Source organism: Struthio camelus, chromosome 1, assembly GCF_040807025.1.
Source record: "Struthio camelus isolate bStrCam1 chromosome 1, bStrCam1.hap1, whole genome shotgun sequence".
NCBI lineage: Eukaryota > Metazoa > Chordata > Aves > Struthioniformes > Struthionidae > Struthio > Struthio camelus.
Genome location: NC_090942.1, coordinates 196,727,677 through 196,740,450, shown reverse-complemented (window position 1 = coordinate 196,740,450; position 12,774 = coordinate 196,727,677). Strand labels below are relative to the sequence as shown.

Sequence of the window (12,774 nt, the reverse complement as noted above, 5' to 3'; positions counted from 1 at the left end):
GAGCTATGCCTGCATATTATCTCCAGTAACTGCAGACACGTTAGATGGACAGATGGACCTACCTGATAAAGTATTTGCCTATACAAAGCATATTTTGCAGCCTACGCTGATATGCCTGCACATCTAGATATATCTAGGCTCAATGATTACAGATACTACAGATTTATAAGCTGCAAAACACCATTACAGCACAGTAGAAATATATCCTTAAGTCTCTAGTAGCTTCCAGATTCTCTGGGAGACTCTGCTCATCTCTTTGCGCACAGTTTATACTTCTATCACTTCTTCAGTGTAAAAGGTTACATTTGTAAACTCTGTCTTATTTCTCTAGAGTCATCATTGCTCTAAATCAATTCAGGTCATGCTGAAATTAGTCTTGTCCTTCACCAGGTTAACCATTCCTCCGGTTTTGCTAAAATTAATATATGCTTGTAGATAAATTACAGCCAAAGTGAAAGACAAGAAAGAAGTAGGGCTACTCCGTAATATTTGTTCTTCTCCCTCTGTCCCCGAGTTCAACAAGAAGCCTCTAGAATTCTAACTGTGCCCCAATCTAATCAGTCAGCAAAAGAGAGACACTACATGAAGATGTTTCCTAGAATAAATAGTAGTTACCTACAAGAGGTTCCTCAATAAATGCGGGCACTACAGAAAACCCTACCTGCTTTCCTGTGAAAGGGAAAAATCCTCACTCACTGTTTCCTAAGCTTGTCACTGTCTTCATAGTCCATTCTAGCTGCAGTAAGAATCATACTTTCATCATTCTGGACAGCAGTAGGCCTGAATTTAGCATGGTGGAATGTGTCCTCACTGTTTGTTCATAGAGGTTATGGAAAGGTAAATACAATGACTCAAAACTGCTGCAAGAAAGAGGTGAAACAAGTTAATAGAGTGAGCTCAGTGTTCTTTAAAATTACGTCCTTCATTCTAGGTTTCTGGTATGCATAGCCAAAACATCACACTTCTGACTGACATATTTAGAGCTATTACTTATCATAAATGGCAAGATCATCATTGAGGCCAAGTAATACTTCATGATACGTTCTTGAACTGACCACAGATCTTAAGTACGTTTTAAGCTGTGGAAGGCCTGGTTCTACATTTTATGGAAATGATAGTTCTATTAATTCACTACCTTTTCCCTTTTGAAAGTTCTCTTTTCTTCATGCTGAGAATGATTTGAATGAAAACTCTTACCTGTTTTCCATCTAGTGTGTACAAGCGTTTAACCACCCCTGAATCCAGCTTGATGGCGTCCGTTATATCAGTAAGAACCTGTTCAAACGAATGCGCTGTCTTCTTGTTAAGCAGGATCCGGACCGCTTTACGTGGTTTCACTCCACTCCTGATGATAGTGACTAGCTTAGGCCTAATGAAATCCTTATTCTCTTTCGCATCTGGAGTACCTCCTTTGGCAGTGGCAAGAGACGGCACTGAACGGGAAGTAGAAGTTGTCTTAACATTCACTGACCAGTTTGGGTTTACATTCTTCGTGTACTCCAGTTTCTTGAAGGGTTCTATTGAACCACATACATAGCTTTCCCCTGCAGAAATAAAAGTGCCAGGTGACAAGGTCAGACTGGGTGGGCGAATAATAAAAGTTAAACTAAATAAAAACCCAAGGAAAATACCCAATGAAATACTACTCAATTATTGAACGTTATTCTTACCATTCTTGATCTAGAGTGCATAAAGTACTGATCTCCTCCCTTCTCAGACGCTACAGACTTGAAAAAAGTCTTAAGGATCGCTCATCAGATAACCATTAAAGAAAATGCTGTTATAAATCACTTGAAAGCATCAGCTTTCTTTTCAGAAAAGACCATCTGAAGCAGGGGCTGCTATTGTCAATAAGCAGCATATGTAGCTAATCAGCTTTCGGGCCTCAGTGCATTATTACAGTAGTCATCTAGCATTCATGCTTAAACGGTCATTCCTAACAAAACAGCAGGCCCCCATCACTTCAGAGGAAACAGTATGAAACATTATCAAAAGCAATAGGTTACAAATAACTTTCTGTAAGAGGTGGATGAAAGTATCATAGTAAATTTTTAATATTCAATTTAAAGCTTTAAGTGATATAAACCAGGATACATACAGTCAAGAAGCCTCACTATATTAATCTACTGATTGAGTATCTTATATGGGGGAAGAAGGAAGGCAAAGTAGAATAATTGCAGAGTTCCATAACACCAAATTTACCACAGTTTCAAGAAAAAAAGCTGATTATAGCTCATATTTCTATCAGAGCATTACCTACAACAAAAGTTTTTCAGAATTAGCACATACACTTTTTTCTGCAGAACTGACATCGCCAGAAAACACCAGCATATCTGTCTTCAGCACTGAAGCTAAGGTAAAAAGTGAACTGGCATCTTAACCCAGTCCAATTGCAGGCTGCTGCAAGAGGAGCACCCATCTCTCCCACCCCTTCTCTCATGCTTCAGTGATTGACTGTTCTGCCAGAGGGTGAGATTGTTAATCTGACAGAACATAAATGCACTAATAAAGAGAAAACAAATATTGAAACAGCTAGCTGATCCAGCTCACCCTGTAGCTGGGGGGGGGGGGGGACACATATACAAAAACCCACAACACTAAACCCAGCAAGACAACACCTTTCGGCAGCCTGCAGTTAAGCTGGATTACAAATAATACCGAATCCCATCCTGAACAATACCACAACAACATTTGAGAGGTTTTAATTCATCTAGGTTCAGTAGTTCAGCATATGCTAACAGTGTAAAGACATTTATGTTAACATTTAACCCAAGATATTAAAACAAAAATAGAATAAAAACAAAACATTGTACTTCTTGTGGCAAAGAGCATGGGGGAGGGGGGGGTCAGGAGCCACTTCACACACACTAAAAGATAGACTTTGCTAATTATCCTTACCCTAAGGAAGCGAATTCAGGGTTCAATACCTACATTTCCTTTCTGGGTGTCCATATTTAAGATTTAAGGGCCCCTCATTCCAGCCCCACAAGAAAACAGGGAATGCTGGCTGACATATGAAGTTACCACAATTAGCACTGGGGGCAGGGGGTAACGACTGGGACATAAGGTCCCAGGATGCAATAGGGGTTCAAGCCTGTGCACTAGCACAGTCAGCATAACGCTCCAAAAGTAGAGATGAGATGGTAACTCGTAATACAGTGATTACCAGAAAGCCAGTGGAAAAATTCCAAGGAAAGATAAAGAAGTCAGGGCAACATGTGAAGATGGACCACTGAGCAGAAGATTAGTGCAGTGAGAGCATAAGATGAAGCAGGAATCATAAAAAGGCTTTATTTATTTTTTTAAGCATTCTGTTAAAGTAGAACACAAAACACAAAGCAGGAGACAAGTGAAACATTCCAATGCTTGCTAGTCATCATGTGAATTCAAGTTACTGTGTACTTTGCAGTAACATCTTAAGCGCTAAGAAAGGACTCTAAGAGAGAATGCTTACCTTTTAGCCTCTCATAAGTGTAGTGTAACTTTTTCCTTTTTATATATGGAGAAAGGGGGGGGGGGGGGGGGAAGAGAAACAAAAAGGCTTAGCACTTGTAATGATCCAAGAGTGACCAAACAAGATGCATTCTCTTCTTTTTTATGCATGTCCTTAAACAGTATTTTTAGCACTTACTGTTAAATTACTACAAAGGTCAGAACAACATGAATACACTCTCTCTCCCCAATACCCCATCTATAATGGTAATAAATTTTTAAAAAAATAATAATAATGCTTTGTAGAAAAAATAAAGATCCGACTATGAACAGAACTGCACTCAATGCAATAAATACCTGTTCTATAAAATACTTTGCAGAAGTCAAAGTCCAGATTCATGAGATTTTAGTCTCTTCTAAGAAAACTTATTCTTGTATTCATTTGAGTTGTAACATTTAAAAAACACCAGCAACCTCTTTCAGGGAAAAAAATACTTTCAGTATTACTTTAGTTAGCTGTCCAAAATAAGGATTACGTCTCAGAAAAGTCACTTCACATTAAAGCTCACTTCCCAAAGGGTAGGTCTATCATTCTGAATTTCAATTTATGTTTCACTATCAACCTAGTTACTCAGACCTGCATACTACACCAATACGATATTTGTACCAAGATACATATTTTTCACCTTGAAGAGCATCAGATTTAGTTACAGATTTCCTAGGAGGTAAAAGAATATCCAAGGTCTTCTAGGACTAAATATCTTTACTAGGAGCTATTTTATATAGCAAAACAGATACACAGACATACACACACGCACACCCCCCACCCCCAACACATCACAACACTTTCTCTTTAAGCCCCCAACACTGGGCTTCAGGAAAGTTAGTCTGGGATGTTCCTAAGGCCTTGACCTGTAAGAATATAGACTAAATGGGCATAAAGCCCAACACCCTAAAGGTAGCTCATCTCCGCTAAGATCAGTTACCTCTGTTTTATGGTGACTTTCAGAATTCAAGTACTCCTAATACTAGAAATACCTAAACGTAAGCCTAAGTTTCCTAAACTTGGGCCTCACATCGACAACATCCAGAAATTTCAGTGTCTGGTCCAATACTTTAGCTCTTTTAGTGTTTGTGTAAGGAGGAAATCTCAACGGAAAGGACAAAAAGCATTCACCTTGATTTTCATCCTCACTTCTTTTTCATAGTTACCTTAGGAGAGGGAAGAAGACTGCCAAAAAGTTTTATAGTGGGTATAACTACTTCAAGGACAGCACCAAATTGCCTCAACACTGCAGGGGAGGATTACGAACCCAACAGATCCACCTTCTATTTTAACTACTGCTTCCTGAAGAGTCTCTCCCAGCTGCTCTGATGAAGAGGCAGGGAGGTCTGTGGTCCTTTAGTCTCAGACTAAAACAAGGAAGCTTCTGAATCAGGGCCTGGAAGGAAACAGGCTCACTGCAATCAGAACAAGACTAAAAATATCAAGTACAGTCCTAATTTTTTTTTTTTTGTAACTTTTGCCTACCACTGTCTCATGGACAATAGTCTCACCACAGTAATTTGTACTTGAGAGGAGACAGAAGCTGAAATTTGCTGACAGCCAACACCAGCAGCGAGTTAAGTTTCCCCAGCTCCAGAGCAACAGAGAAATATACCTCTGAGAGGTGACAGAACTTAAGAACAATCAACTCTTAATCTGGGTCAGGCCTAGGCACATAATACAGGCTTTGACTAATTGACAGCAGGAGGAAGAAGGTAACCTGTATAGGAAATAACAATCTTCAAACATTAGATTTATATGAAAACATTTTCATGGAGAGGGATCTTAAGTAGAACTATAGAAGAGAGAGACCACTTAAAAATATCTATTAGACTGCAGTCCCACAAGAGAAGGGAGTAAGCATTTCACAGTGCAGTCATCTGTCACTAATGAAATCTTGACTCCTGATTACAGTATCAATAACCATTAGAATTTAAAAATGGGGAGGACATCCAGCTGCTTTGGAACATCTGAAACCTAGGGAAAAAAGCAGTATTAAACATTAGAAAGTACCTCTCTCCTGACAGCCTCCCTTCCTCCTCACCTTCTCCCAGCAACGGTATAAATGAAACATATCCAGCTTTACCCACTGGGGAAAAAAAATGCTTTCCCCCCCCCCCCCCCCCCCATTTTTGAACCAGTAATCTCACAATTTAAGTTGTATGAGTGCTCAATACTTAAGAAAATCAAGAGTGTAACAAACAGAATAAACCTTAGTATTCAAAGGCTAATCAGAAAGCCAGTTCTGTAGAAGGACCGGTTTTTGCTAAAAATACAAGACGAAATGAAGTCTACTACCTGCAGGTATACTTCTGTCAAAATTTAATGCTGCTGAACCACTGGAGCCATTTAACACGAGAGGACAGTTCTTCTAGGTCATGACAATGTTATAACATGCCTCATGTTAAAAACGTAATCAAAAAAGAAAAAATGTGTACACAGAGTGGGTACTGAGGAGACACTGAATCACTATCTGTAAATATTCCCAATGTGAACGTTAAACTCCCTCTCTCTGGTGTATCGAAATCCACAGTTTGTTTTCTTCAGCTTACTAATATTCTCACTACTAGAATGTCTTAGCCAGTATCTCTTAAAAGACATTATTCAGATTGCTTTTCTGGGCTGAAGGCAACCTAATCTAAAATTGCTCCATAGAGAAAGCTCCATAAGCTGGCCTTAGCAGGTAGATAACCCTGGAGAAGGAATACAGTCTCTTCCAATTATGCAAGCAAGGGAAGGTACAATCACTCCTTGCCAGGCAGTATGACTGCTGCTTCATCATTTAAAACAGTGTTGGCTCCTCATTTGAGCACATCCACCGGGAAAAAAAGGTTAATCTACAAGCCTACCAGAGGTGAAAGAATACCACTAAGCACACTGCACGCCGCCTGGTGAGGAGGCTCAGTGCAACTGTCATTCATTGTGGTCCATTTTCATAATGGATGGAACAGAAAACAGATCAAGAGAACAGGAAAGGGGACTGACATCCCTATCATCCAGTGCAACAGGTATACATATCCTTCCACACTTCCATCCCTTCGATTTCATATAAGGGAAAGAAAGGAACAAGGTGCAGAAAGGACAAAGAATTCTGACAACCCCTCACCATGCAGAGCAGACTGCAGAAGGAAGATGACCTGAACCAAATAAGTTATTATCTGATACTTCCCAAATGTGTTACTTAATAGAGCAATAACCTAGTTAAACTACATTACTGGTGCCTTGTCTTTCTGCAGTGTCTGGAAAAATGCAACAGTGGAAAAGAGATGCAGTAACTTCAGGAAATAAACCTGCCCTAGCCGTTTTCACCTAGCAATCAGATGCACCAAGAAACTTCTAGAATTTGGAATAGATCAGATCGCTCATATTTAAAGGACTTTCTTGTATTTTGATTTATAGGTGGCACATCATTCGTTTTGCTCAGCTCAGACTGGGGGGAGGGGGAACACTTTTCCCCTCTTTTCCAAACACAAGTGAGGAAAAAAAAAAATACACTACCATGACCCCCAAGTAAAAAGTTTCCTCAGTCTTGGCACAAGCAAAATAGGCCTTGTACTTGCTTAAAAATATCACTGGAAAGCACCTAGAATAAAAAAATTCATGGGACCTTCCAAAAAATTGTTTGGGAAGATACACTGCATAACAACTAGCTAATGGGTTAATCTTCTCAAATTCCTCAAATAATCAAATAAACAGTGCCAGAAAGCCTAACAATCCTCTCCCGTCTTATGCAACAGGCTTATTCAGCTGTTTGTTTATTAAACAATGTAAGGATTGCAGGCATTTCCATCACAGGATCCAGTCCACGCTTCACTAACTTTGATAGAGCTGGATAAAGTCCATGCTAAATATCCAGCGTAAATTCAGTCCTATGAACAGATGTCCACACATAGCCAGCTCTAATATTTAAACAGACACTTTACTATTATTATTTTGATAGTGCATTACATATCCTTATGTATGTTTCCAGCCCAACAGTTCCTCACTGCTGAGGTCGTCAAGACACAGAAGCATTAGCTACAGAATATAGAGACCAGGTCATTCAATTCCCATGGGCTGATGAGATTGGGCTCCTCACCACCACCACTGGAGCAGGTGGCAGAGGTGGCAGCAGCAAGAACAGGAAGGAGAGGAGAAAGCAAGGAAAGAGAAATGAGGTGATAGTGGGAGTAGTAAGACCCACACACAAGAGCTGGAAATTCAGCCATAACCTACCACTTTAGCCAGGAGATCCTGCTTCTGAGTCTTCCACTGGCATGCAACTTTCCTGCTGCATAAAACTGTAGTGGCTCCACTTGGAAGACTCTTCAGTCTAGCCTCATGGGGTCTATCACCTCCTTTGCCTCCTTTGGATTGAGATTCCTGTCTCCAGGTAGTTATTAGCGGTTATAGCCATTACCGGGTTTTAAAACTTGTACATTTGTGCTTCTTCAACGAGAATTACAGCTTTGAGATAATCCCCTGGAGACATTCATTTTTCTTCTTCAGATCATTCCTTAAAACTATTTTTACTGCTAAGCCTACACAAAGTGTGTATGTATGTATGCAAATTTTTATAATAGTTTGGCAGTGCACCCAATATGGACATGTTACAATACTGTTTCCTAGTACTCCTTTGCCCATTTTGTGGTTTGGGGTTTTTCTGGTTTGTCTTTGACTGCAAGTTCTCTGCAGAAGGGTTCATCTTTTATGGTAGGTATTGTGGAAACCTAAAACAATTGATTTTGATTCATATTTAAGACTCTGAGGTAATATTATAATAAAAATTAATTAGAAAGGGATGCAGTTATGGCTATGGATTGATTCTGTGGTCATTGTTTCACGAAGCAGGACCCTAAGAATAACAACTGTAAATAATACCTTTTATTTTAGAGTTATCCTGCTTACTCCAATTTATTATTGTTCTTGTTACAGTGCTCAATGTCCTTGGGATAAAAACCATCAGTCCACCTTTGTCTTTGGTTTAAAGATATTAAACTAATCCTTGGAAAAGCAAATAGAATTAGTCCTTTCCTGAGACCTTCTTTACAACCAGACAATTTAGTCTTAAGAAGAACTTCCTCTTCATTGTTCATGAATGCTTTGATTATACCAAGGGGAAAAGGCATTTCACATTTGCAATAGTAAAAAGGTCCTGAGCATCAGGTCTGACAAAGAAAGTAACCTGAATCCATTACATTCTTTTCTCAGGCTAAGGTGAAAGGAGAGGAGAAGTTACTAAGAGCATGAAACTTTTTACAACAGTGCATATACCCTTTGTTATCAAAGCCCAAAAAATCCTACATGCCCCAAAGTCTTCAAAAACATGCAGGGAAGCCATTAGTTTAAAATAAAAGGAAGATGGGCTCACAGACCTCAGAACAATCAGCAGCACAAGCATTCACACATGCCAGCTCTAAACTATGTGCAGGACAGAACTAAACATTACAGACGCAAAACAGCTTCTTTACAACTTTTGTTCTGCCGGTACTACCTTTCATGCAGGTCTATGTATTTAGCGCTTGGATGAAAGGCAGTGGCTATGTTTTCCCCAAGAACTAGTTGCTTCTCTGTCTTTATGCACCTGTATGGGAAGGGAGGAGTACAGTAACTTTGTCAGAGACATAAGAGGAAACAAACATCATCAAATAAAGGCCTTATCGCATTTACCTGACAACGGGATCACTAATTCAGTGCCTATGAAAAAAGACTATTATCCAAATTCATAGCGGTCTCATGAAGTTAACTCATACAGCAAGGCAGTAGTCTCATCATGAACAAAGCAATGCTTCATATTCCAATAGTTTGAGCAAAAACGTTATTTGGTACGAGGCAAAAATCATGATTTTCCAGCTATTTAAACATAAAGCACTGCTGCAAGCTAATTAATGCTGTACCAGACTATCCAAGCTCTATTAAATTTGTACAGTAAAGAGTAGAAAGGGCTTATGTAAAAACCATCACTATCAAATTGAACTGTACATGGGACAAGTGGGTATGTTCATTGGAGGGATAAGGAAAAAAGTCTCCCAGAAATAAAAGAAGCCCCAAAGCCCTCATTTTAAAATTAAGCTTATGCCTTGGTGCTGACATTCATTTTGACTGACTGATTTATAATCGCAATATTATTCTATAGGAGGCCAAAATAAGCCAGGCTTATCAGGTAACAGAATTTATTTCATCCTCTGCACTCAGGTTTTGGGCGGGGGGGGGGGGGGGTGATTTTTTTTTTTCTCCTCTCCAACAGCTGGCTTTGGCTGGCAGCAAAAGATTGTGCAAATCAACATTAATATCAACGATACATGCTTCTTGGTGAGCACACCAATCAAATAAGCACAATTATTTAAACAGCTAATGAGAAGAAAATACACAAACATTGCATTTAAACACATGTTCATTAATATTGGTCAATCCTCACAGAAATTGATTTTCTCCACCAATTAAATACTGCCCTGAAAAACACAGTTCTAAGTCGGCCCTGGAATTCAACACATTGATATTAAGATCAGTTTCCTTTGTTTCACTAAAATTATGTTCCTAACCCTGAAAACCCTTACTTACACGGACAATCCCACCATTCCAATTTTCTCTTTGGGCATCTTCACGTTGTTCTCCATTCTGCTTATTAATGCAAGGAGGATCATCAAGAACACTCTTTCCAAAACTTCTCAAAAAGCTCTCCTCTACTATGATACCTACATGAAATAACTGAATGGTGGCTGAACATCTGCTATGCCAAGATCAGCTTCTCTTTCAGGAACCTTATGCAGTATTAACTTCTTCTCTCCCCAACTTAGCCTCTCTGATACTGAAAATTCTTCCACCTAGTGCTAAAAATGAAAATCATGAAGAAATTACAATCTCTGTTACCAATCTAAATGGGCTCTCCCATGGCCATAGCCACAGAAAGATGACATTATCAGATTACTCACATAAGGGTTAACAGGCACATGCGCTAGTTCACTGGGTTGCCCGTGGCACATTGGGGTCAGGGGTAAGAGTGGAGAGACACCAAAAACAAAGTTGTTCAGGCTTTGCTTTCTTTGTACAGAGCCTTTAAACTTCTCAGAAAAAAAAAAAAAAACAAATTCAGTTACAGCCACGTACTAGTTAATGGTTTCTGGCCTTGCAAGTTGTGATGTTTTATAAAACAAGATATGTTGCCTACAGGTAGAAAGTGAAGCCAACTGCAAGCCAGGAGTCCTTTATGCTGGAGTAACTGATAATGCTTTATGCTGCAGGTACAGGAGCCTTATTTAAGAGTAATGTAAGGATGTTACTGAACTAGGGAAGAAGAAAAGAAAAACACTATAGGACAGAAAAAGTTTGAATCTGTTCAAACCATCTACCCCAGCAGAGCCAAAGATACAACACTACTCTTTAACAGGTTGCCTACATTTATTCCACTGCATGAGTGGAGAGTACTATACTTAGGGCATAACTAATTGTAGGGAAGAGTTTGAGCTCTCGGCTCAAACAGGCTTTTTAAAGGGGAAAAAAAAATCCATCAGAACTGACTTTCACATAGAGGTGATGATATCTGCTGAAGAGACTTTTTAAAATGGGCACCGTGGACCTTGTTAAGTATAACTGACTAAACCCTCACTGGCATTTTAAACATACAGACGAGGTCTTCAAGATCTAGGACTCTCACCACCAGGTTAACAGAAAGGGAAAGGTCAGACACATTCAACACCAGAGAAGTAAGGCAAGGCAAGAGTATTTCATGTCACAAATTAAGAAATTATTTTCTCTATCAATAATAATAACAATACCATTACTCATTTGTGGAAGACTTAGAGAAATTTAACAAACACTGATTCAAATACAACTTTACACCTCCAAGTCTTGTTGCTAACCTTCTACTAGCTGGTCCAAGGAGGAAATCTTCTTGGAGCCATCAATAGTGTAGATTGTTCTCACTCCCTGGGGCAGATTCACATTGTCAGACAGAGTTCGGGTCAGATCAGCCAGCAGAGCCTCAAAGGATCTAAACCGGTCAGGGGAGATGGCATATACAATTCCTTTGAAATACCGGTCTCCATTACGATAGAAACGAACTTTCTTAGCTTTTTTCTCAGAACTGAGGGTCTGTAGAGTACGGGTTCGGTAAAAGCTGCAGTGGGCACTGTGGGTAGGGCTAGGCAAACCATTTACCCGGGACCCTCTGCCATACCGCTGCGCTTTATCACGCTCATCAAAATGCTCCAGCTCCATATCTCTCCCAAAGGACATCTTGAGGTTCAATCTAAGGGATACACAAAAGAAGAGAAAAAGCTTAAGAATTTACATACTTCAAGACTGCTCATTTTGAGACTTCATGTTATATACAGGGCACACACAAAAGACTTCTTTCCAAGTTCAGAAAAAAGCTTGAACAAAGATATACTACGTTCACATGTTCATTTTATAGCTCTCTAATCATGCTGTAAAACCTAGTTTATAAGAAGGTAGGATTTAACACGCCACAGAGATACCACTCATGAAACCAATTTCTTAGCAATATGCAAACGTAAAAAAAACTATTCATTCAAATTCAATAAGATCTGAAACTTAGGTGGCAAAGCTGAACTACCGGGGGAAAAAAAAAAAGCAAACAAGTCAGCTTTCTGCTTTTTCTCATCTTACATTCAGGTGATATCTGAATGCTATTGGAAGTCATATAACCAGTTTGCATTCTAAACTGTTTGCTCCTACTGTGATCTCAGAAGTCACAACCTCAGAGGACAATATTTGCTGCCAACCAGTAAGCAATTAAGAACTTTTGGAAGAAAAATGTTGCAGGTTAGCGAGGAGAATTGGGACTGTCGCTACCAGTAAGCTGACTTAGTGGGTCAATTCCACTGTTAAAAAACTCTTGCTTATTTCAATCATTGGTTTCCCTACAGCCTAAGCTTTGAAATAAATTACTTCAGTTGTCCTTGTGCAAATACTTTACATTCTTTAAACCAACAGAGGTGCTCAAATGTCACAGAATAAATAAGATAGACAAAAGAGAAAAAAAAGATTACAGGGAGTCATGAAACTAGTAGCATTCTGTCAGCAAGCTATTTTAATGCCCTATAAAATTACCAAACATATTATTAATATCCCAAGCCTAATATTCAAAACTGATCCATGCTAATAGCTTCTTTCACCAGGAAAACTATTACCGAAGGAGTGATCAGTGTCAACAGGCAAATTAGCAATTTATGCCTTTTATGTTTAACAGCAGCAAAGACACTTCAGTATGACCAGTTCTGACCAAAATGATCCTGGGTGTTCAATATAGCTCACATAATGGAAGCTCACATTTTCTGAAATGCAACTACGGGGGT

The 12,774-nt window shown here is 39.2% G+C and overlaps 1 protein-coding gene across 2 annotated transcripts in view; it reads right to left on the bottom strand.

Annotated features, from left to right (window-relative positions):
- DCLK1 (doublecortin like kinase 1) overlaps positions 1-12,774 on the bottom strand; it is a 251,398-nt gene that overhangs the window by 236,248 nt on the left and 2,376 nt on the right. For both annotated transcript variants that reach the window (XM_068930064.1, XM_068930065.1), the window contains exons 2-3: positions 11,317-11,705; positions 1,198-1,544 (exon numbers count right to left, since the gene is read on the bottom strand). In XM_068930064.1, the coding sequence (XP_068786165.1) occupies positions 1,198-1,544; positions 11,317-11,692 (723 nt within the window). In that variant the 5' untranslated portion in view covers positions 11,693-11,705. The remainder of the gene's footprint in view (positions 1-1,197; positions 1,545-11,316; positions 11,706-12,774) is intronic.